Source organism: Choloepus didactylus, chromosome 18 (assembly GCF_015220235.1).
Source record: "Choloepus didactylus isolate mChoDid1 chromosome 18, mChoDid1.pri, whole genome shotgun sequence".
NCBI classification, from domain to species: domain Eukaryota; kingdom Metazoa; phylum Chordata; class Mammalia; order Pilosa; family Megalonychidae; genus Choloepus; species Choloepus didactylus.
The window spans coordinates 53,470,145-53,494,222 of NC_051324.1; the positions used below are offsets into that span (position 1 = coordinate 53,470,145).

General features: G+C 53.0%; 2 protein-coding genes across 4 annotated transcripts; one reads left to right on the forward strand and one right to left on the reverse strand.

Moving 5' to 3' along the window:
* The first annotated feature begins 9,277 nt into the window (after window positions 1–9,277).
* RUNDC3A (RUN domain containing 3A) lies at window positions 9,278–18,557 on the forward strand. The gene is given in 15 exon segments (XM_037809922.1): window positions 9,278–9,436; window positions 13,136–13,251; window positions 13,635–13,783; window positions 13,969–14,035; window positions 14,038–14,056; window positions 14,985–15,074; window positions 15,175–15,217; window positions 15,219–15,233; window positions 15,235–15,257; window positions 15,394–15,559; window positions 15,685–15,792; window positions 15,794–15,843; window positions 16,570–16,707; window positions 16,833–16,939; window positions 17,929–18,557. Coding segments are annotated over 15 exon segments (1,341 nt in total). The 5' UTR covers window positions 9,278–9,329; the 3' UTR covers window positions 18,072–18,557.
* A 683-nt stretch (window positions 18,558–19,240) lies between these two features.
* SLC25A39 (solute carrier family 25 member 39) lies at window positions 19,241–23,458 on the reverse strand. 3 transcript variants are annotated; one of them, XM_037809038.1, is made up of 11 exons: window positions 23,321–23,458; window positions 22,407–22,506; window positions 22,194–22,253; window positions 22,033–22,077; window positions 21,663–21,772; window positions 21,253–21,320; window positions 20,992–21,116; window positions 20,634–20,807; window positions 20,238–20,347; window positions 19,892–19,973; window positions 19,241–19,809 (listed from the first exon to the last, which is right to left on the reverse strand). In XM_037809038.1, the coding sequence occupies exons 2-11, from the start codon at window positions 22,489–22,491 to the stop codon at window positions 19,613–19,615; spliced, it is 1,056 nt and encodes a 351-aa protein (XP_037664966.1). In that variant the 5' UTR covers window positions 22,492–22,506; window positions 23,321–23,458; the 3' UTR covers window positions 19,241–19,612. The 3 variants fall into 3 exon arrangements, with proteins under 3 accessions (XP_037664966.1, XP_037664965.1, XP_037664963.1); XM_037809035.1 differs by having other exon boundaries at window positions 19,613–19,809; window positions 21,663–21,793; XM_037809037.1 differs by lacking the exon at window positions 23,321–23,458 and having other exon boundaries at window positions 21,663–21,793; window positions 22,407–22,491.
* Window positions 23,459–24,078: the final 620 nt, after the last annotated feature.

A 24,078-nucleotide genomic window follows, 5' to 3' on the forward strand; every position in this document is an offset into this window, starting at 1 on the left:
GGCATTTGATCCCAACTTTAGAAATACAATTGATAGTTGAATATTTATCTTGTATCTTGCAACCTTGCTGAACTCACATATCGGTTCTAATAGTTTTTAGTGGATTTCTTATATTTTTATCTACAAAATCATGACATCTGTAAATAGAGATAATTTTACTCCTTCCTTTTCAATATAGATGCCTTTTATTTCTTTCTCTTGTGCAATTGCCTTGCCAGAACCTCCAGTATAATATTGAATAGAAGTGGTGAGAAAAAATATCCTTACCTTATTCCTGATCTTAGTGGGAAAGCATCCTGTCTTGTACCATTAAATATGGTGTTAGCTGTGGGGTTTTTTTTAGATGCCCTTTATCAGGTTGAGGAAGTTCCTTTCTAGTCATAGTTTGTTGATTGTTTTTATCATAAAAGATTGTTGGAATTTGTGAGATGTTTTTTCTGTGACTACTAAGATGGTCATGTAATTATTGTTTTTTATTCTATTGATTTGATACATTACATTAATTGATTGTGAGTTGTTAAGCCAGCCTTGTATTCCCAGATAACTCCCACTTGTTTACGGTGTGTAATTCTTTTCATATATTGCTGGATTCAATTTGACAGTATTTTGTTAAGGATTTTTGCATCTACATTCATTAGAGATAAGAGTCTGTAGTGTAGTTTTCTTTTCTTTTGATATCTTTGCCTGGTTTTGGTATCAGGGTAATACTGGCATCATGAAATGAGTTAGAAGTATTCCTTCCTCTTCTATTTTTTAAAGAGTTTGTGAAGAATTGGCATTAATTATTCTTTAAATGTTTGGTAGAATTTGGCTGTGAAGTCATCTGGGCCTGGGCTTTTCTTTGCAAATATTTTTTTTTTCTAATTCAATCTTTCACTTGTTATAGGTCTATTCAGATTGTCTATTTCTTCTTGAGTCAGTTATAGTAGTTTGTATCTTTCTAGGAATTTGTCCATTTCATCTAAGTTATCTAATTTGTTGGCATGCAATTATTCATAGTCTTCTTTTACAATCCTTTTTATTTCTGCTAGGTTAGTAGTAAAGTCCTCTATTCCATTTCTGATTCTAGTAATTTGACTCTTCTCTCTTTTTATATTGGTAAATATAACTAAAGATTTCTCAATTTTGTTGATCTTTTCAAAGAACTAGGTTTTGGTTTTGTTGCTCTTCTCTATTATTTTTCTATTCTCTATTTCATTAATTTCCATACTAAGATTTAATATTTCCTTCCTTCTTCTAGCTTTAGGTTTAGTTTTCTCTTCTCTTACTTGCACCTTAGCTGGAAGGTTAGGTTACTGATTTGAGATCCTTCTTCTTTCTTAATATAGTCATTTACAGCTATAAATTTCTGTGGTATGTTGAATTATGTACCCCCCCGGGGGGGAGGGGAGGAGCAAGGAGAACATGCCCTTAATCTTAATCCATTGCTGTGGATTTGAACCCATTGTAAATAAAACCTTTTGAAAATGCTAGTTTTAGTTAAGGTGTGGCCTTACTTCATTCAGTTGGGCCTTAATCCTATAACTGGAGGATTTATGAAGAGATAGGCTTGTGGAGGAGTAGAAGCAGGAAGTCAATGAGCCTGGAAGAGAGAGGACGTTTCCATGTGATGGGAAAGCCAAGGAAGCCAAGGATTGCTGACTAGCCAGAACACTACCAGCCCCAGGAGGAAGCAAGCCTTCTGGCATATGAAGCCATGAGACAATAGATTCCTGTTGTTTAAGCCAACCCATTGTGTGTATTTGTCAAAGCAGCAGGGAAACTAAGACAATTTCCCAGTATGTATCACTTTAGCTGCATCCCATAGGTTTTGACATGCTATCTTCATTTTCATTCATCTCAAAGTATTTTCTGAATTCCCTTTTGATTTCTTCTTTGACCAATTAGTTATTTAGGAATGTGTTGTGTAATTCCCACATATTTTGAGTTACCCAATTTTCTCCTGCTATTGAATTCTAATTTTAGTCTATTGTGGTCTAGTATTATCTAGTATTATTTCTATATTTTTAAATTTATTGAGGTTTGTTTTATGACCTAGCACATGGTCTATCCTGGAGGATGTTTCATGTACACTTGAGAAGAATGTATATTCTGTTATTAGATGGGGTGTTCTACAGATACCTGTTGGGTCTAATAGGTTATAGCATTGTTCAAGTCATCTATTTCCTTATTGATCTTCTGTCTAGTTATTCTATCCATTATTGAAAGTAGAGTATTAAAATCTCCAACTATTATTGTTCAATTGTCCATTTCTCCCTTAATTTCTGTCAGTTTTTGCTTTGCATATTTTGATGCTCTTTTATTAGATGCATATGTTTATAACTGTTATGTCTTTCTGATGGACTGAACCTTTTATCATTATAAAATACCTCCTTATCTCTAGTAACATTTTTTGCTTTAAAATTTATTTTGTCTTATGTTAGTATAGTCACTCCAGATTTCTTGTGGTTGATATTTGCTTGATAAATATTTTTCCATCCTTTTACTTTCAATCTGCTTGTATTTTCATAGGTTCTTAAATAGATGTTTCTTCATTCACTGTCTCTCCTTAGGGTCACTTCAGAGCCTTTAAATGGTTCCAATGGGGAGTAGACTATAAGAGCTCCTCAGACTGTCATGCCAAAAGACAATCTCCACATCATTCCTTTTATTGATGACAAATATTCCATGATATGAATATATCATTTTGTTTATCCATTCATCAGTTGATAAATGGACATTCAGATGGTCTCCACTTTTTGGCTATTCTGAATAAAGCTACTATAAACTGTAAGGTTCTTATACAATATGTGAACTGGTATAAATATTACTTGAATGTAAACTGATAAATTAAAAATTATCCTCAATAATCTGGGTGGGACTCATCCAATCAGTTGAAAGACCTAAAGAGAAAAACTGAAGAGCCCCTGAGGAAGAAGAAATTCCACCTGTGGAATGCAGTTCCCAGTCTGTCGGCCTGCCTTATAGATTTCAGCCAGATACCATGTAAAAGAATTCCTTGAAACAAATAAATATAAATATATATTTTAAAAATTTTTAATAACATTTGCAAATAAATATAAATACAGACACGAACATATATATATGTATCACCCCAAAGAACACCATAGTTTATTGATCATACAAGATATATGTGCTTGCCATTTTGATCTCCCTGCCCATTTCAGTAATTGTGTCCACCTTGCTTCTGATGACTAACTGCTGTCAGCTGGTCTCTGCTCTGCACTCCTACCAAGCCTATTGACTCTAGGGAGTCAGATCCTAGCATCTTCCACCACCATGGACCCTGGCCTACAGGAGAGCCATGCTGAGCTCTCCATCTAGCACATTTCATATCACTTTATTGAAGGGAGTGTCTCTGGGCTCTGATGAGGAACACAGCCAGCTGGAGTGTTCTTTTATTGTGTGAGTTTGCTAGGGATGCTGCTACAGATACCACAGATTAGTTTTCTTAAACGTTAGGAGTTTATTGTCTCATAGTTTGGGAGACTGGAAGTCCAAAATCAAGGTGTCTCAGGACTATGCTTTCTCTGAAGTCTGTAGTTTTCTGGCGGTGACTCACCAGTCAGCCATAATTCAATCTCTGTCTCAGTCACACAGTTGTCTTTTTTCCTGTCTGTCTCCTACCTCAGTGTCCAAATTTCCTCTGCTTATAAGGACCCCAGTCATATTGGATTAAGGACAACTGTGATTCAGTTTGGCCTTATCTTAACTAATAACATCTTCAAAGATCCTATTTACAAATGAGCTCACATCCACAGGACTGGGGGTTAGGATTTGCACATATTCTTGGTGGGAGGCATGATTCAATCCATGACACTGGTCTTATATGATAACTCCATTTTGGAACGCCTACCTCTCTGAGTCTTTTCACCCCTTCCCCATTACTCTGCCAAGGAAGTCCCAACTACTCCACCTCATTTGTTGTAACTCTTAGTTTTTCCTAAACTTTGAAGGTCTATTCCAGCAGTATATTGCAATGGGCTCCAGGTGTCCTTGCCAAAGCTTTAAAATGTTCAATCCTGAGTCACAGGAGAATGCCCCGTTTTAGTTTCTTAGACTGCTCTGAGAAAATACCATGAAATGGGTCAAGTTTAAACAATGGGAATTTATTCACTTATGGTTAGAGTCCAGGAGAATGTCCAAATCAAAGTATCATCAAGGTCTTCCCGAAGACTGGCTGCTGGTGATCCTTGGCTCCTCTGCCACATGGCAAGGCACATGGCACATCTGCTGGTCTCTTCCTTCTCTTCTGGGTTTTGCTGCTTTCAGCTTCTTGCTTCCATGATTTTCTCTCTCTGTCTCTCTCTATTCATTCCCTTCATAAAGAACTCCAGTCCTGAATGAGGTGGGCCATGCCTTAACTGAAGTAACCTCTTCAAAATGTCCTGCTTAAAATAGATTTACACCCATAGGAATGGATCAGATTTAAGAACATGTTTTTCTGGAGTACACATAGCTTCAAACCACCATACCCCTATATCAGTAAACTCTCCCTTATCTAGTCTTATATTCCCAGCTCCTGATCCCAGTTTAGTACCCTCAAGATCCCTTCCAAGCATAGTCTCCCAGTTTCTACTGTACGTGTTAGCCAAATCCTGTGGTTCTTTTGCTAATTCCCTTCTTTCCATAGCTGGGACGGTGCTTTTTCCACTGGGTCCTTGATGAGACTGGACCTTAGTTATTGGGGGACTCAGCATCAGATCCCAAAGCATCATCTTGTGAGGCATCTACCTCAGATGAGGACTCTGTATGTTAAGCAGGTAAGGAGAAATGGCTTTCTTCCAGCAAGGGAGAGAGACTACTTCTCCTGGTCCAAACGGTTTAGGATAATCTGGGGGTTCAAGAACAGATGGTCCCATACCAGTCTCAGGACCCCACTCCTTCCCTATCAGGGCCCTGACTGGCTGGGGCCTTAAAATATAGTAACTCTGTTACTCTCACAAGCAGAGCATGGGCTAGATTTTCAGCACAGTCTTCCCTGCACAGGCTGCAGGAGACAAGAGTTTCCTTAAACATTGCCATAGAGGCCTTCCGGCTTTCACATTGTCCCCTGACATAGTTGGCCAATTTGAGTCAGTCTTTTTTTTTCTTTTAGCATTGAAAGTCACTTAACAACAACCGATCAACTCCACAGTCCTTGTAACTTCCATCTCTCAAATATTAGAGTTATTGCATAGGCAATGCCTCCCTGACTACTATCCCAATTCACCACAGTGGGAACTTTAGTAAGCATGATCTACAGTACCTGAGGGGTTATCAGCATCCCACTTACCTCCAACAATGGAATCCTTGTTGTCATCTGGATGACAAGGGGTCCAATTCCAGAAACCATCCTGCGGATCTGCTACCTAGAATTACTGCAGATATTAAATATATTGGTTTGTGTCTCCCTCCCCACCACTACCACCAGACCAGAACTTGAATCAAAGATTCAAACACAAGTATTTATTTGAGAAGCAATGCTAGGAACCACCAGTTGGGGAGTGGGATAGTAATACAGAGAAGGAAGGAAAGCTAACAAAGTGTTTGTTGTCAAGCAAATGAAGAGTATGGGCAACCAGAGCTTAATCTTGCTGGGGAACTTAGGGAGTCAGTAAGAATGTGCAACTCAGAACCATCCTCCTGAGTAGTCAGGGTGCTGGGGTATTTATCCACTGACTCTCAAGTGCTGTCGGCTAAAGGTGGCTACGGATGGGTGTATAATTCCCCAGCACTTTCAGCCTGCCCAGCATTTGGATAGAGCAGACCCCAGTGGCCAGAGTCACAGGTTCTGACATTTGGAAGTTCATCCAGTGAACCAAAGAACTGAGGAATATGGGAGAGACGTTGACAGCATCTACACACGAGAGGAATCCTTTCACCAGGAGATACAAACAATGGTTCCACTAAACTAGAAGTTAATACTTCTATCCGGGCTCAGTACAAAGAAGGTGGTTCCTTCTGGGGTGACTAATCCCAAATACCAAAGAGAAATTAGTTGCAGCTATATAGCAGGGGCAGGGAGGACCATGTCTGGAACCCAGGGGATTCTCTGGGAGGCCAACAGTGAAAGTTAAAGAAAAATTACAGCAACCCAATGCTGAGGATTCAGATTCTTCAAGAATGAAGGAGGGGTCACCCTATCTGGTAAGGGAAAATGAAGTAAGTATTGGAAGAAAAAAGTTATAAATATCAACTTCTGACTCATTACAGCAATAAGGGTTATAGAAGCTACGGGTATTTTCTTCCTTGCTTTTTTTGTATTGTAATATACATTATATAAATAAATATTATTAAAATATATAAATATGTAAATACATTTTCCCCTCCTTCCTTTCCTTTATTATTTTATATAAGGTTTCTTGGTGGTGGTGAGTATTATAATTTAGTCTTAAGGTTACAAAAAACTCTAGAGGGAAGGTGCCGGAACTAGAAGAGGAATTAATGTCACACAGAGATGAATATTACTGTCACCCAGAAATGTATACTGTTATTGTTGGGACTTTGCATCTCTTCTTTTGGAGAAGGAGATCAGAGCATCTTCATTTGTGCAAAGGATACTTTACCTTATTAGGCAGAGGCATGAAGTTATTATTGTTCAAATACGTATAGAAAGGTGGGTGTATGTGCTGAGTGGACAAAGGGGCGGAATGTGCCAGTTATTTTCTTATTGCCGTTCAGCTCCAAATTCATCCTTCTTTCTCTGCTCTCTGATGCTGTGTGGGACATCAGACTTTTCAAAGTGGTTTCCCAGCTCCATTACTAGATGGTTTTCTATTAGGTTCTGCTAACAGGAGGCACGAGAGGGTGACTGGGAGGCAGGAGGGACTTCACATTTTTCCTGGTCATACCAGTGTCAGGCTCTCAACGGCAGCTGGCTCCAGTCTTCAGCTTCTCTCTGCATTCCATTCCGAGACCCAGCCTTGTAGCTGCTCCGCAAAGGAATGAGCAGCAGCCAGGCGGTCTGGCTCAGAGTCTGAGCTCCAGCTCAGCAGTGCCCCTCCACTGAGCTTCCAGTGGAGGTAGCCTCACACTTAATCTCTTCCCTTTCATTTCCTCAGCCCTAGCTGCTTCCTTCAGTTACTAGTTCTGGGTTGTTTTTATGTTCTCTTTCTCTTTTTGCTCTTTTCATCCTCCAACTTCTTTCCCCATATTACATCCTCTCTATTTGAAATATATAATGTGATTTCTGTTTTCATGACTAGACCCTATCTGATACACAAAATTACCATCAGTGGTAGAATAGATAAATTATGGTAGAGTCATACATTTGAATAGAATACATACATGGAAAGTGAATTTCTCACACATGATATTGAAAGAAGCAAATCACAACAAAATTCATACAGTATGGCTCTACAAATTTTTAAAGCTAGTCACATTGAACTATATTTGATACACATATAGATAATAAAACTATAAAGAAAAGCAATGGAATAAATGATTATCACGAAAGTCAGCATAATGTTTACCTCTTGAGGGAATGGACAAAGATGAGATATGGGAGAGGCACATGGGAGCTCCCAGGGCTGAAAATGTTCAATTTCCTGACATTTGAGGTGGTTACTCAGATGTTTGCTTTGTAAATAAATATTCTTTAAACTGTATGTGTTGTATGTGCTTCTGTGCATATGATGTATCTTGCAATTAAAAAACAAAAGAACATCATGATTGCCACTGGCAATGGGATGGAGGCAGGAGGATGATTAGAAGGGCTTCTAGAGAGAGGTGAGGCAAGAGGGAGAAGGCAGAAGAGGGACTAAAAAGACCAAATCTTAGGTCCAAGAACCCAAGAAATGAGGTTGGAGCTGTGTGAGCACAAGACCCCATGCTGGGAGTCAGAAACTTCTCCCCAGCTCTCAGGGTGTCAAACCAGGGTTGGGGGCTTCAGGGTCCTTCATTTCCTCCTCCTTTGTTGGTGCTAATAGAGGGTCCCTGGTGGTTGGGTGTGCACCTGAATCAATGCAGAGACACTGACTATTGACCAGCAGAACAGAAGCAGGAATGTGAGTTGGGTGGGGGGCCAGAGTTGGCTAACAGATATGAGCTGAGCCCCAGGGTGGATGTTCCTGAGGCTGGTTGGAGAGAAGGGGTGCAGCCCCTTCAATCGACCTAGAAAGGCTTTGTGTGGTAGCCGGGCACTCCAATGAGTGAAAGGGGAACCCTAACGCAGGTTAAATAGAGAAATGGAGCAGCTAGGAGCAGGGATGTGGGAGAGCAATAGGGAGGCAAAGGGCAGCAGGAAAGCAAGACTATGCTCCATTTCCCCATCTCCTTGTAAAAGCTGCAACCAGCTTTGCTGGGCTCTGGTGGCCTTGCACTGGATCAATGGCTCTATTCAGAGTGGGTGGATGGCATCGTGCAGTAATGTTTGCAAAGGGTTAACCCTTAGCCCTGCTGAGTCTGAGATGGTGTGAAGGGGTAGGACAGAGGGGAAGCCAGTACCTTGGCTGCCACCCCCTCCAGCTGCCTTGGCCTCGCTGTGGGTACCGGCTCTACTGCTGGGAACTTCCACGGAGCCTCGCTGCTGTCCTAGTGGTTCTGAATTCCCATCCCCCACCACAGAAGTAGTTGGCTCCGCGAGGCTGGCGCAGAACAAGTCAAGCCCGGGCAGACGGACAGGCAGACGCGCAGTCTCTCTGGCTGTTCCTTAGTCTTTTGGGTCAGCAGCGAAGGGCCATCTGAGCCTCGGGATGCAGCCAGGGCCCTGGCCTCGCTGAGAAGGCCGATGCTGAATAGGTGGGGGGCGGGGCTAGAGTGGAGGTACCGGAGGTGAGGCCCTCCATTCCCCAGACAGCAGGGGGAGAAATCAGAGACAGAGACTGGCGATCACAGGTCAGAAGCTCAGAGTTGAGGTCTCGAAGCTCAGAGACGCAAGACGAGAAGTCCCGGGCTCTGAATGTGGGGGCGAGGGACGGGCCAGTTGTCCTCCCTTCCTCTCTCCAATCCCTGCCGCGCCAGGGAACCCCCTCTGTCATCCCGGGGACCTCGGCCCTTCCCCTTTCCCCACCAAAAGCTGCATCCTCTGCGGATTGGTCCCCGGCTTGCAGCGGGGCGGGGCCCGAGGGTCCTGACGTCACCGGCCGGAGGGGGCGGGCGGCTGGGGGTGGGGGGCGGTGACGGGCCCCGGCTCAGCACCTCGGAGAGCTCCCTCCCCGGCCTTGTTTTGCTCCGGTGTCGCCGCCGGGGGAGGGAACTAGGGGGCCGGGCGCGGAGGCTGGGGGATGACCGTCGAGGGGTCCAGGGGCCCCGGCGGGCAGAGGGCCTAGCCCTGAGCCGGCGGGGGAGCCGGGTAGCCGGGCGGGGTGGGGGGCAGCGGGCGGCGGCAGCAGTGGCCGCGCATCTGGATGGAAGCGAGCTTTGTCCAGACCACCATGGCTCTGGGGCTATCCTCCAAGAAAGCGTCTTCCCGCAACGTGGCGGTGGAGCGTAGGAACCTGATCACCGTGTGCAGGTGGGCGCCGCTGGCAGGTGGAGGTGGGGTGGTCAGGGAGAGGGCTTGGGGCAGGCTGCGGAAACCCGGACTGAGTGTGCCGGCGGCAGCATGCACAGCAGCTGGGAGAAAGGGGAGGGAAACAAAGGGTTAAAAGGAGTGCCGCAGCCCCTCCCAGGACCAGGATGGGGAGGGGGTTTGGAGGTCTGCTCCCTACCCTTCTTGGCCAAGGGCCTGAGGGGGAGGGGGAGTTTTATTGGCATTGCAGCTTCCTGTGAGAACCAGGAAGTGACATTGTGTGTGAGGGGGAGGGGGCCTGGCGGGCTCAGTGGATGGGGGGGGGGGGTGAGGTGGGCAGAGGAGAACTGAAGAGGGGCGTGAAGGCTCTTATTGCGTACCCTGACCCCTAGCCCTGTCCACTTGCTTTCCCTGGGGTGCAGCATTGTCTGGGGACTTTCCTATCCACAAATCCTTGAGCAGAGGCTCCGTGCCCTCCTCTATCTCTAGGCAGCTGCAGCCTGTAGCAGGGTCGCTTGGGTATGTGGGCAAGGCCCCCGGATCCATCTGGTGAAGAGGGGGGCACTGCCCCTACCATGGGAAGGACCGATGGTCCAGCCACAGAAGCCTGGGTCCCCTGGGTTCAAGGGGAAGAGGAAGGGGACAGGGCTACTGGTCCCTGAGGGTGGGAATGTGACAGTGTTGGGAAGATTCTCCTGCTTTCTTGGGGCCCAGGAAGTGGCATTTCCCACTTCAGCTCTGCAGTGACTCACCCTCCCCGTTTTCCCTGGAGCCTGGAAGTGACCAGCCACCAGTCACACTCCCTGCACCCCCCACCCACACTTGCCTCTCCCTCCGGGGTCTCCCAGCTGCCTTCCCCACCTGGGATCTCTCCTGCCCTCCTGCCCCCAGGTGTTGGGAAGTAGGCCCTCTCGGGGCAGATAATTCTGCGTGCAGGGCTCAGCTCTCTGCCCCTGCCAGCCCCACCAGCCTGCACACTGATGCCCTGGCAGCTCCTTCCAGGTTCTTGAGCATACACCCAACCATGCTGCATCTATCTCACACTATTACATCCCTAGTGCCCAGCATGGTGCTGGGCACATCAGACCGTCCATAAAAACGCCTTGAATGTTATAGAAGGAATGAGTGCAGCTATGGCCCAGCCCAAAGTGCAGGCCACTGCCTCTCCCCTCCCCCCCTCCCCTCCCCCCAGTGTATTCTAAAACAAAGACTCCTGCCTTTGGGGCCAGATAGTCCTAGGTTCAAGATCTTCATTTATTAGCTGTGTAGCCTTGGTGAACTATCCCAACCACTCTGGGCCTTCGGTGCCTCATAATTCCCATGTCTGGTACATGGGGTGGGGTATAACAGTCACCCCAAAGAATGGCTGTGACAGAATGTGGCAGAAACAGCCCTGATCTGATGATGCCCCCTCTCATCCTTCTCATCACAGTACTCCCAAGTTCCTGTTCTTTCTCTTGCCTGTCAAGATAGCTGAAGCTCTCCAGTGTGTAGGGGAAGAGGGAAACTCCTCTTGGCTCAGGCTGGAAAAGCAGGGGTTCTGGTGGTCTGGAGGTGGGCTTAGAGCTGGGAGGTAAGCTGTAGGGTTCTGGGGGAACAGACCTGACAAAGACTCAGAAACCCTCAGGCTCCTGCTGCCTCACTGTCATCACGTGGTCACCTCCAGCTCCCAGAACAGCTCCCTTTAGCAGGCTGCAGGTTCCCCTAGGCCCCGGCCTCCCCATCTCCATGGTAACCCACAGCAAGCCACCGCACCTCCTAACCAGGAGCACACTACGCGGGGCTCCCAGGGGGCAAGGACCACTCTGTAGCATCCCTGAGGACAGATGGCAGATGGATGCTACACTGAACCTAGCCCCAGGCCCTCACTGAGGCCTGACAGATGACCAGAAGGAATTGGGGAGAAGGGGGGGTGGACAATGAAGCCTAGCTAATGCCCTAAACACAGGCTACCTCTCAGCAGGGTCAACCCCACACTAATGATCCAGCTCCTCACCACCTCTGTCTAATGGCCTGCACACACTCACCTTCTCCCAGCCCTGTCTGGGATCCAAACCACTATTTAATGAGGCTGACATTATTACTCCTGTTTGCAATGGGAAAATGGGCCTCAGAGGCGTTAAGTGACTTGCCCAAGGTCACACAGTCTTACAAAAAAGCAGTATTTGAATCCATCAGGACTTCTCTAGTGCAACCCCCACCCTGACCTGACTCTGATCTCAGGCCAGACCAATTCTCAGCCCAAAGGGAAAGGGAGGTTTCTGTGGGCTCAGCTGGATCCTTGGCCCGAGAGCCTCCAAGGCCAGCACCCGAGGGCAGAGCCTTGCAGCGTGAGGGCTGTGCAGGGCCTTGGCGATCATGACACCCCAGGAGGTTACAAGAGGGAGCAGAAAGAGGGAGCGCTTTGGAGTCAGCCATCCCCGCCTGACTCTTCGCTTGGCTAGCCACATGACTCCGAACAGATTAACCTCTTAGAGTCTCAGTTTCCCCGTCTATAAAATTGATGATTATAAGAGGATCTACTTCCTGGGGCTGTTGTGAACACTGGATGAGATGATACATGCAAAATATAATGCTCGCCACATTGTAAGGGCTCTATATACTTAACGGAGAAAAAAAAAAAAAAGAGCCGTTCTAAGCAGCCTGCGTAACCCTGAACCTCCACCCCGGTTCTGTCACCCACAACAGGGCAGCAGTGGAATGTTAGGAGCCTGTCCTCATTCCTGCCCCACCCCACTGCAGGGATGGCAGGCGAAGACTGCAGGGACAGGGATTGCAGAGGGAGCCTGAGGCTTTGGGCAGGGTTGGAGAGAGAGACCAGGGCTGCTTGGCTCTTGTCCCTCAGCCTTGCTGGCTTCCCTTGGCTCCCTTCATCTCTGAGAAGCGAGGTGACTGAACTTCCAAGCCCCCTTCCAGGGATCTGCTGCCAATGTCCCCTCCCCCCCAGTCTGTGTGTCAGGAACCCCCCCGCACTTCCCCCACCCAGCTCTGCAAGGCTGGGTTCTGGGCAGCTGGTGTGTGGGCGGCTGAGCTGGGAAGGAAAAGGGGGAAGAGGGGCACCCGTGTGCCAGTTGCCCACCTGGCCACCCAAGCATGCCCACGCTCCATGTGCACGGTGCCAACTCACATGCCCTGGCACAGGTGACCCCTCCCAACCCCCAAAAGAACTGAAGGTTGTTTCAGCAATAGCTGGAGATGCTTGGGGCAGGGAAACAAACCAGCTTCTTTCTCCTAGATGATCCCGAACTCTCTCTCTCTCTCTCTCTCTCTCTCTCTCTCTCTCACACACACACACACACACACACACACACATAGGGTGGTCAAGGAGGAGGGGCTCTCCTGGAGATAAGGGTCTGGGAGAACACCCCTGGCTCTTGGTGCCCCAGCTTTCTCCGTGATGTTTCATCCCTTCTCATACCTTGTCCCCAAAGCTCTCTCTCTGGCTGTCACCTTTCCTGTTACCCACCTTGTCAATCAGTCTCCCAGCTGTCACTCTCCCTCCCCACGTCACAGCAGCCCTGTGGTCACTATATTCTCACCTGCTGCCTTCTTCTCCCCCTCCATCTCCCCACCGCATCCATGACCTTTGCGACGTCTTCTCTGCCCACTGCCCCCCTTTGCCTGACACCCTTCCTCTACCACCATCACCCTGCCTTCCCACCTGATGCCCCACTGCCCCATCTCCCTTCCCCCACCTACCAGGTTCTCTGTGAAAACACTGCTGGAGAAGTACACGGCCGAGCCCATCGATGACTCATCTGAGGAGTTTGTTAATTTTGCAGCCATTTTAGAGCAGATCCTCAGCCACCGTTTCAAAGGTAGGCTGGGGTTCCTGTTTGCCACTGCCCTCCCAGCTCCTAGCCCTTATCTTCCAGCCAGCCCATCTGACATCCTCTACAGCTTTTGGAACCCCACCATTGACCCTGGCCCCAATTCTGGGCCATGCAGAGAAGCTCACACACAGGGCTGGAAAGAGGGGAAGGAGGTCTTCTGGGCACAACCCAGCAGACGCCGAGAAGCCCCATCAGTGGGCAGACAGCCCTATGCTGGCATGCCCTTTGTGTACATGCATGTGTGTGTACACGCATTTGGGGTAGGCACCATGGGCATGGCTGATTAGACTTATGCATGTGTGTGCCCCTGACACGGACCCTCTCCAAATACCCTGTTCTTGCTGAGCTCCCTCCCTGCCCTGGCTCAGCCTGTGCCCCAGCAGGTCCGGTGAGCTGGTTCAGCTCAGACGGGCAGCGGGGCTTCTGGGACTACATCCGGCTGGCCTGCAGCAAAGTGCCCAACAACTGTGTGAGCAGCATCGAGAGCATGGAGAACATTAGCACAGCCCGAGCCAAGGTGAGGGGCCAGGGCCAGGGCGGCTACCCCCACCCCAACTCTGGATATGGGACACTGGCCGGCTTATCCACCCTCACCCCTAGCCACAGCACTGGGGAGAGGGCCAGGAAGCCCAGACCTCCCCAGACCTCCCCAGACATGGGGGTCCTTCTGGGACCACAAGTGAAGGTGAGCGTACTTTGCAGGGCCGGGCATGGATCCGGGTGGCACTGATGGAGAAGCGCATGTCAGAATACATCACCACAGCTCTGCGGGGACACGCGGAACCACCAGGTCAGACCCTGCTGGGCAGTCCCACCGCAGGTCCCAGGGTGCAGGTTTGCTGTGCTTTAAGTTCCAGCTGCAACCTTCAGTACCTGGACTACAAGTCCCAGCATGCATTGCTAGCGCCCCTCCCCCAGACTGTCCACAGTTCACCCGCCTGCAGTCCCCGCACACACTTTTAGCAACACCATCATTCTAGGCCCCATTGTCCCCCAGCACTCCCCAACATCACTCCCATCATGCACAGCTCTACCCTAGGACATACCTCTGGACAAGCCTCAACAATGTATCATTTTACTTGGTGGCATTGTTCCAAGAACTGCAACACTCAGCCCTAGCCGCTCCCCAGCAACAGCAGCAGTTTTGTACTTGCTACCCAGAGTCCCAGCTGGCAGAGCTCCAACCCTTGCATGGTGGGTTTGGAGAGATTGGGTCCCTGGGGCAGGGATCACAGTGTGTGCTGGTGTGAGAAGATATGTTTGAGGCTGCTACAGTGGGGACACGTACCTTCCACACATACATGCAAGCATGCGCGCGTGTGCGTGCACACACACACACAATGAATGGCCATACCAACCTGCTGTTTTTATAGTAGTTATCTCTAATCTCTCCTCTGAGTTCAGGTCAGCATGTGTTTTGAGCACATACTCTGCCAAGCACTGATGATTAAGGCTGTTGCCACATTTTAAGGATCTGAATGACCCGTGCTTGGTGGGGAAGGAGTAGTTCAGAGGACTAAGGGGAATCTATTCTCAGGGAGCACCCCTTCTAATAGGTGGGAGACCCAGGCCCTCTCCCCAGTGTGCCCCAGGACCCACACCTGGCATGGGCGCAGGCAGAAGATACCTTCTTCTGGGAAAAAATGTGTAGTAAGGCCTGTGGGGTGGGGGCTCCTGGGGGAGTGCTGCACCTCTGGTCCCTCCCCCTCTGCCCACAGAAGGTTCTATGACTCCGGTGCCATCATGCTGCGGGAGGAAGCCACAGTCCTCACAGGGATGCTGATCGGACTGAGCGCCATTGACTTCAGGTGCGACCTGCGTGTTGCTGGTGGAAGGCGTCCTTTTTCCACCCACTCCCGTCCCGCCATTTCCTCCTACCACCCCCAACCCCATGGCTCTTCTCCTCAGCTTCTGCCTAAAGGGCGAAGTGCTGGACGGGAAGACGCCGGTGTGTCATTGATTACACGCCCCTACCTAAAGTTCACCCAGAGGTGAGCAGCCCTGTGACTGCCGTGGGCCGGTGGCGGGGTGGGGGTGGGGGGAGGTAAGAACCTGGTCCCACTGCCAAGGAGGCTGATTTGGGACACGGGGCGGGGTGGGCCCGTGCCCACTGCTCCTTCCCTCAAGCTACGACTACCTGACCGACGAGGAGGAGCGGCACAGCGCCGAGAGCAGCACGAGCGAGGACAACTCGCCCGAGCACCCGTACCTGCCGCTGGTCACGGACGAGGACAGCTGGTACAGCAAGTGGCACAAGATGGAGCAGAAGTTCCGCATCGTCTACGCGCAGAAGGTGCGCGGCGTGCGGGGGCTGGGGGTTGCGGGGCACGGGAGGCAGAGGGAGAGCCGCAAAGCCGGAGCCGGACGGCGGCTGGGACCCCCTCTTCCCGCCGCCGGGACTGAGCCGGCGCCCCGCAGGGCTACCTGGAGGAGCTGGTGCGTCTGCGCGAGTCGCAGCTGAAGGACCTGGAGGCGGAGAACCGGCGGCTGCAGCTGCAGCTGGAGGAAGCGGCGGCGCAGAACCAAGCGCGAAAAGCGGGAGCTGGAAGGCGTGATCCTGGAGCTGCAGGAGCAGCTGTGAGCGCCGGCCTCCCTGACCCCCGTCACCCCGAACACCTCACCCCCGTCATGCAATGACCCCATCGCCTTCCTGACACGAGCACCCGCCTCAGCTAACCGACAGCATCAACCCACTGACCCGGTCACCCTCACCCCAAGATCCTTCCATGACCTTCTAGCATTATCCTCACAGAACCCCAATGTAACATCCAGTGAAGCCCCCAACTGTCTTTCCACTTCATCCTCAACTACCCTCGACATCATCTAGAATGGCCATCCAACATCACTCATATTGACCTCTGACATTACTGCCTTATTCCCACGGTTTAACACCCCTCTTATCTACATTACCTGTCTTCCCCCAAAGTGACCCCTGACCTCAGCCCTACTGATCTAATATTTCCCCCCCAAAACATTCATCACCCCATGCTTCATGATCATGAGCCCCAAGACTCCCTAGTACCCTTCAGGGATTCCCACACTATTCACTGACCTCCCCATCACCCCAACTGACACACCCCATCATTCCTTCAAACCCCAACGTTCGTAAACTAACCCCCCGTCACCCTCTGACCTCTGGTACCACCTCCATCGACTCCCAGGGTCTGCTCTCCTGACCCTCAACATTGTACCCCAATGTTTGTACCAGGTCTCATTTCTAGCTCCTCTCCCACCCCTTGCTGAGCCTCCCTTCCCCACTTCTGCTCCTTCTCCCAGCCAGGCCTGACCCCCCACCCCCCCCAGGACAGGTCTGATCCCCGGCGACCACGCTCCTCTGACCCAGGGCTCCAAGGAGCTCACCATGCCCCTGGTCAACCAGTGGCCGTCACTGGGAATGCTCAGTGGGGCTGAGGGCGCCAACAACCGCAAGCTCTTCCGGAGGTAAGCCCCAGCCAGGCTCTGCTTGGTCCTGAGTGCAGGTTCCTCCTGGGGGCAGGGGACATCCTGGGGGCTGGCTCTAGGCCTGCCCCAAGTCTCTGCAGATCCAACTCTCTGCCCTGCCACAGACACAGCTTCATGAGCACGGAACCACTGTCAGCTGAGGCCAGTCTGAGCTCAGACTCCCAGCGCCTGGGAGAGGGCAGACGGGATGAGGAGCCTTGGGGCCCCATCGGTGAGCCACCCCAACCCAGCGCCCAGGCAGAAAGGGCTGAGGCGAGTCCTTGGGGCCTGAAGTCAGGACTTAGCCATTTCTTTCATTCACTTGCTCTTTCTGAGAGCTTAGTTCAGCAATTAAGAGTTTGGCTTGGGGAATCCAGCAGACTTGGGTGCAAATCCCAGCTGTGCCACCTCTGGCTGTGAGCTTGGCCAATCACCTCACCTTGCTTAGCCCCATCCTCACCTGTAAAATGAGGATATTGATTAAAATAACCGCCAGTGTCCCGCATATGGTAAGGGCTCAATGGCCTTTTGGTTTCCTCACCCAGCTCTCCAGAGCTAGGGGAGCCCCTCAGCCTAACTTGCTTTTATCTCATGCATGTGTGAACCGCTCGCCTGACCCTTGTTTTCCCCCTTTTCTTTGGCCGCCAGGAAGCTCAGAACCAAATTAGCGGCTCCCTGCAAGCGAATGTCCAGGACTTCAACGCATGCCTTTTGTGTTGACCTCATCCCTGGCTTCATCTTGGTTTTTCCCATCCTAGTTTTCCTGTGCCTGGATTTTTTCTCTTTTTTTTTTTCCAAACCACAACGTACCAGTGACCCTAGATCTTCTTTGAGACAAGGCAGACTGGATGTGTAACCTCACCACACTATTGTGATTGTCTGTCTGTCTTCCCCACAGACTGTGAGCTCCGTGAGGGCAGGGACCGTGTCTCGTCCACTCTCTGTAGCCCCAGTGCTTGGAACAAAGCAAGTGCTCACTGTGTATTTTAATAAACGGACAAAGAGAGGATGAACCTCAGGGGGAGACAGAGACACAGAGTGACGATTACAGTAGTGTTCCCATGCCCAGCACTGCATGGCGCCAGCAAGTGCTTAACCAAGGTCTAACTGAAAATGGCAAGCACTTCAGAAGAGCTCAGGACTCTCCCAGGGAATGACCGGGGCTGTCCCCTCGCACGCAGTGAACAGGTTGGCCTGGCCTCACCCGCCCTCTCTCCCCAGGGAAGGACCCCACGCCCTCCATGCTGGGCCTCTGCGGCTCCCTGGCCTCCATCCCCAGCTGCAAGTCCCTGGCGAGCTTCAAATCCAACGAGTGCCTGGTGAGCGACAGTCCCGAGGGCAGCCCAGCACTGAGCCCCAGCTGAGGCGTGGCGTGAGCAGTGCCCGCCCCACCTGCCAGGGCCACGGACTCCTGCCACTCCTCCTCACAGCCCCCAATCCAGACCACCCTCCCAGAGAACGCTGCCCACCCAGCCAGGAACTTCTCAGGAAAGACTGAACCCTCACCTGTTGCCTATTTTAGCTTCCTGCCCAAGCTGGCAGGGGCTGCGAAGGGAAGGTGCCTGGGCCAGGAAGCGGGGGCACCAGGGCCACAGAATACCCTTGGGAAAGCTCACTTCATCCTTCCAGTGACCCTGATGCCTGGCTGGCTCCCTGTGGCCTCCCCTTTGCTCACTTCCCCACCCTCCCCAGGAGCTGGTGGCTCAGCCTTGGCACCCCCATCTCCCACCTGTCCCTGTATCCCCTGGAGCTCCCCCCACCCCACCTTCTCAGCCCCCAAGGCGAGGATGTCTGCTGAGGGGGTTAAGGCAAATAAAAACCAGAGGCGTGAGGGCATCCTTGTCCACATGGGGTTGGAAAAGGGTCTGTCTTGAGGCCAGCAGAGGGGCAGGGGAGCCAGGGCCCTGGCTCCCCTAACCAAGGTGATGCCTGGATCTGAAGCAGCTGGGTCCCCTGGGAGCACACAGGTCATAATTCAGGGAGTGGGTGACTTTTCTATGAAGCGTCTTAAGTATTAGGGCTGCCCTGGGCAGGACCCAAGACAGCGAAGTGCCCCGTCAACCTGACAATGTGTAATAATTCTCAACGCCAGGAAAAGAGGCTGAGCACTGCTGGGGGGTGGGGTGGGGGATGGAGGGGCACACTCTGGTGGGACCCTCAGTTTTCCCTCCTCAGTCCACAGTCCTGGGCAATTCAGCTTTGGCCGAAAGTTGCAAACTCTTCCATTAGGCTGAAGATTGGCAGTGACCTTCCTTCATCTACTGTCACTCAAATGTGCCCTTTGGGGAGGTCTCACCACCCGCTATCCTGACCTCTGCACAGGGGACCTACCTGAAGGGACATCACTCCCAGAATGCTAGTGTCCACCTGCCCCCCGCCCCCACCTCCAGCTCTAATTGGGTTGTGAGGGGGGGGGTCCTCACTGGGCAGCCAAAACCAGCACCAGAGCCCCTGCCAGACCTTCTCTGTGCACATCCCTTACCAAGTCCTACCCCCCGCCCTGCCCCCAGATCCCCAGTCACAGCCACTCGACAGAAGTTCATCATCTTTAGACTTAAGGAATTAACAGGGCAAGGGTAGGGTTGACAGAAAGAGGCCCAGGAGTTTTGGCTCCTGGGGGCAGGCCCAGCTATGGCAAACACAGAGATAAACAAAGGTAGGGGATTAGCAGATTTGGTCTTGAACTCATGGTTGGGGGGAGTGATAATCCTTGGTGGTGGGGAGCCACAGGAAGCTGTCTGAGGAGGACCGGAGGGGGCCCAGAGGGGCAGCAGCCCTGAGCCCTGGGGCTCACAGTTGGAGGCGAAGGGAACAAGGCCCCTCCCCTCAGTGCTGAGGAAAAGGCACTTGGCTCAGTCTCCTCCTGACCTCTCACCCCATCCCCAGAAGAGATCCCTTGGCCCCTTCACCGGCCCAGAGGCCGCTCCTGGTTGAGCCTCTGGAAGAAACTTTTGCCGAACTCGTAGGTGCTGATCATGATGGCGCACGAGGGGGCAGCCTTGATGATCCTCGGGAGAAAGCCTGCGAAGAGGCCCCTGGTGCCTGACTCAGCCTGGATCCTCCGCAGCAGCAGCCAGGTGGAGTCGGCACGTGGGGGCGTCACTACAAGGGCAAGAGACCACCCAGTCACAGCCCGCTCAGGCCCCTGCCTGCCACCCTCCACCCCTACCAGCCAACCCCGCACCTCGCATGGCTTCCATCACTCCCAGTGTGACCTGGCGTTGTGTCTTCACCACATCAAAGGGCAGAGTCAGGATGGCTGCCACCTGATGGGGCAGGGGTGGGGCTCGTCTCCATTCCCAGGACCCACCCACCCTTCGCACCCAGCCACAGGGGGAGACTCCTGGGGCCAGAAGGAAGGAAGGGTCCTCTGCCATCCTCAGCTATGACTACAATAGGGAAGGCAAGCTCACTACTTGACGGGTAGCAGCTGCTCTGAGAGGCAGGATCTCTCTTGCCTGAGCACCTCCAACCACCCTCAGGCCCCCAAGGACACCCCAGCTGGTCTTCCCCTTGCCCTGTCGACTCACCGTCCCTGAGATGCCACCAGCCAAAAAGCTGATGCCCACGGATGTCTGGTCCTTTGGCCTGAACCCACTCAGCCAGCGCTTCACCAGCTCATAGTTGAACCAGTACAGGGCTTGGGGAGGGGAGTGCATTCATGAGAGGAGGAGTGCAGTGGGCGAGCCCCAGACCCATCATCCACTGCCAGCTACACGCCAGGCTCTGTGCAGGCACCCTCCAGGAATTAGCTCACGAAAGCGTGGGCGAGTACTCTGCCTGCTGTGCCCATTTCCCAGAGGAGGAACCCAAAGTTAAGACAAGTGACCACACAGTCAGTAGCAGGAAGCTAAGACTTGCCTATTAACCCTGGTGCATTTCTCAAGGGCTCCCATACCCCAGCCCCTGTATCTGTGGGTGCCTACCTGAAAAGGGCACATCTCTCAGGGCAGTAGGACCCCAGCCCAACCACAGGGAGCGCCAGCCGCCCTGAGCCACTGCAGTCCGGACACAGGTGCCCAGCTCACGGTATGACACATGCTGGGCCTGCAGCTTTGTCCGCACCAGCTCTAGGGGGCTGATCACAGTCACGGTGCCCACTGCAGGGCGGGAAGGAGGTGAAGTCAGGCCACAGGCCCCACAGAGCAGTCCCCCGCTGTTGCCCCAGGATCTGGGGGCCTGAGACATGTCCCCCACCCCAGAAGCCAGCAGACACTGGGGCTGGGAGCCAAGACTGGGCACGGGACAGACAAAGAAAGATCAGGGGCCCAGGGCTGTGCTCACGGCGGGCCAGCGCGCCGGCCACCATGGGTGCGTAGAGATCAGGGGTCAGCGCTCGGCCACACAGGAAGGCCTTGAGTTGGTCATAGGCAGTGAAGTAGACGGCAGTGGCTGGCACAGTCATCACTCTGGGGATGTGGACAGAAGATCAGCTGGGACCCCCAACCCTTCGAAGCCTTCCTTTGGCATCCCAAATCCCTGCCCAGCCAATTGGGGAGCAAGGGAGCCACAGGGTCCAGTCAGCGTGAGGACGAGGGTACTCACAAGGTGGCCGGGAGGCCGCTCCACAGGGTCCTGGTGCCCTCGTGCCTCACAATCTTCACAAAGGCATCCTGGTCAAGCAGGCGCCAGCCCGGGGTGGGGGGTGAGGTGGGGGGAGAATAGGTAAGAGGAAGGCCTGTGGCCTCTGCTCACGGCCCGGGTCCTAGTGAGAGGCTGCGGCCCCCCAGGCCTCTGGGTCTTCACACGTGCAGTTCCCCATTCTGCTTCAGGGGGACTCCTGTTCACCCTTCAAATCCCTGCGAGGGCACTACCTTCTCTGGGAGGCCTTTCCTGAGACTGAACTGGCCACCTCTACATGTCCTGCACTACATTCTGGATCAGCTGCCCCAACCAAACTGTGACCTCCCTCGGGAATGCTCAGGGGCCTGGCCCAGGGCACAGCTGCTCCTCACCATGGTGCCAGTGAAGCGGGTGGGGTCCTTAAACCAGGTGGCACAACGGGCACTGTTTGGGCACAGGTACAGGGGCTCCAGGACACCATTGCAGTACAGCAGGCACTTCCCTGTGGATCGGAAAGAGGGAACTGGAGGAGGGAGGGGACGTCAGGATAAGAGGCCCTGGAACCCTGTGAGAAGGTGGCAGCCCCCACCCCAGAGGGAAAGCAGAGAATGGGGTCCCTGTATGAATTCTTGCACAGAACAGAGGAATAGCCGATGTGACTGGAAGACTGGGTTCCTCCAGGAGACTGGGACCCCACATCCCCTGACCCCTCTCTGTCCCCCTCAGCACCCTCCCAGGCTCCCTGTGGCTCTGGGCACTCACATTTGGTGTAGAAGAGACTCCAGAGTCTGGAAGGAGGCATCAGTTCTAAAATACAAGGCAGCCCCTTGAGTCAAGAGATAGCCCACCAGCTCCAGGAACCCAGCTCCGGGAGATGCTCGTTTTGCCCCCACCCCTTCCCAGCTCCAGGGCCAGGCACTCACCGCTGGCCACTGAGGGACGCTGAGACTGCAAGCGCACCTTCACCACATCCAGGGGTGTCACTGGGGGAGGAGGGCAGTCAGAAAAGTTCTTTTCAGGATCCTATCCCTGATCCCTCCACCAGGACCCAGCCCCTTCTCTCCAACTTAAGTCACCTCCAACCCCTGGTCTGCCCCAGTCCCGAGCTGCCAAAATCCCCATTCCCCAAGCCTTACTGAAGAGAGAGGTGACCGCAGCCCCAGCACCCGAGGCCACCATTTGTTGGAGGGGGCTAATGCCCCCTTGGTGCCGGTCATTCATCTTGTTGTTTCAATTCTAAAACACAAATGGGGCACCATGTCAGAGAACAGGGCTAGGTGAGGGGGATGGAGAGGAGACAGAGGCTGGTGCTTCGGGCCTTTAACCCAACCCTCACCCCACAGTTCACCCAGCTTGCATTGCCTCAAGTCATCTTCACTATAACCTTTTAAATCAGGCCAACGGGGAAACTGAGGTTCGGTAAGCTGAGGTGACCGGGCTAAGGTCACTGAGAGAGCAATTAAGAAGGAAGCTACCTGCGAATGGTTACCTAGGTCTGCCTGGGTGCAAACCGCCATTCCCAAATGCCATTTGCTCGGTCACTCACGGCGCACACGGTTACTGGTGCACCTAAGTGCAGGCACCGGGGTGGCCCCGGTGCCCCAAACATCAAAACACCTGAACCGGCGTCCGTGGCCCCCCAATTCGAGCACCCAGCCACGGCTGTGGAGAAGTGCAGGCGGGCAGCGAGGGAAACGATTAAACAAATCTGATGGCGACAAAGGGTCTGCCCGCCTTCTGCAGGCGGGAGGCCGAACGCCCCTCTGCTCCCCACCCCCACCCCGGCAGGGAGCCTGGACGGGAAGGGCTCTCTCTCTCCAAAGGACAGGCCGGGAATCGCAGCCCAGGGGCTGGGACGTAGAAACTGGGAGACAGGATCGGTCCTCGCCACGAGGCGCTCCTTCCTGCCCCGGCTCCGCGCGCAGAGAGCGTCGGGTGGGACAGACTAGGTCGGCCCGAAGGCCCACGACTCCGGCCCCGGCGACCCCAAGAGGCCCGGCTGCAGCCTCTGTCCCCCAGCCAGATCCGACCCGGGCCCACACCCGCCCACCTGGTTCTAGGCCGGGGCTCGCGCAGAGCGGGGCCCGGACCCGGACGGGCCCATAGTGGCTCCGCGGCCGCTACAGCGTCCGCGCGCTCCCGCCGCGCACCGACGCCGGCTCCGCGAGCCGCAGAGCCAGCCCCGCCCCCGAACGCACTGCGAGGCCCCGCCCCTGCTGCTGGCCGACCGGCCGCACCACCGGAGTGACGCCGGCCACGCCCACTCGCGTCCTCCTCCCGGACCTGCTGTGCCCCTGCCCCCTGCCGCTGCCGCTGCTCTTGCCCTCCCTATGTGGGCGGAGCGCCCGGCGCGGCCCACGTGTCTAGGTCGCGGACGGGGCTGGGTCCAACTCCCACCCCACTGCTACCCAGCCCGGGCGCTGCACTGGGAGTCATAGCGCTCCCACGAGCTTTCCAGACGGGCGTGGGAAACGCACCTCCCTTTTCCTCAGTGGCCTCACCCGCGTGGCGGTGGGGGATAGAGTCAAGGCTTCAAGGTCGCGCAGCGATCAAATAATAAAGGCAGACATTTATCTCCACCGAGGTTTTACAGCTTCCCGGCGATCTTATGCAGGAATTCGCATCATCCCCCTACAGATGATCAAAATGAGGCCCAACTCCGAAACCCCTTAGAGCGCCGTGCGGGTGTGGGCGATTGGGTCGGACGAGCTGTACCCCGGGCCGGGCAGCGGGACACCGAGAAAAGGACGGCCTGGGAGCGGGAGAGCAGGGTTCAACTCGCGTGTGACCTCGGCGAGTTTCAGCCCC

Coding starts and splice junctions, on each gene's coding strand:
- SLC25A39 (XM_037809037.1), bottom strand. CDS start 22,491: ATGAATGACCGGCACCAAGGGGGCATTAGCCCCCTCCAACAAATGGTG. Junction 21,321..21,662: donor CCCGCTTCACTGGCACCATG/GTGAGGAGCAGC, acceptor CTGCTTGACCAG/GATGCCTTTGTGAAGATTGT. Junction 20,348..20,633: donor GAGAGATGTGCCCTTTTCAG/GTAGGCACCCAC, acceptor CCCCTCCCCAAG/CCCTGTACTGGTTCAACTAT.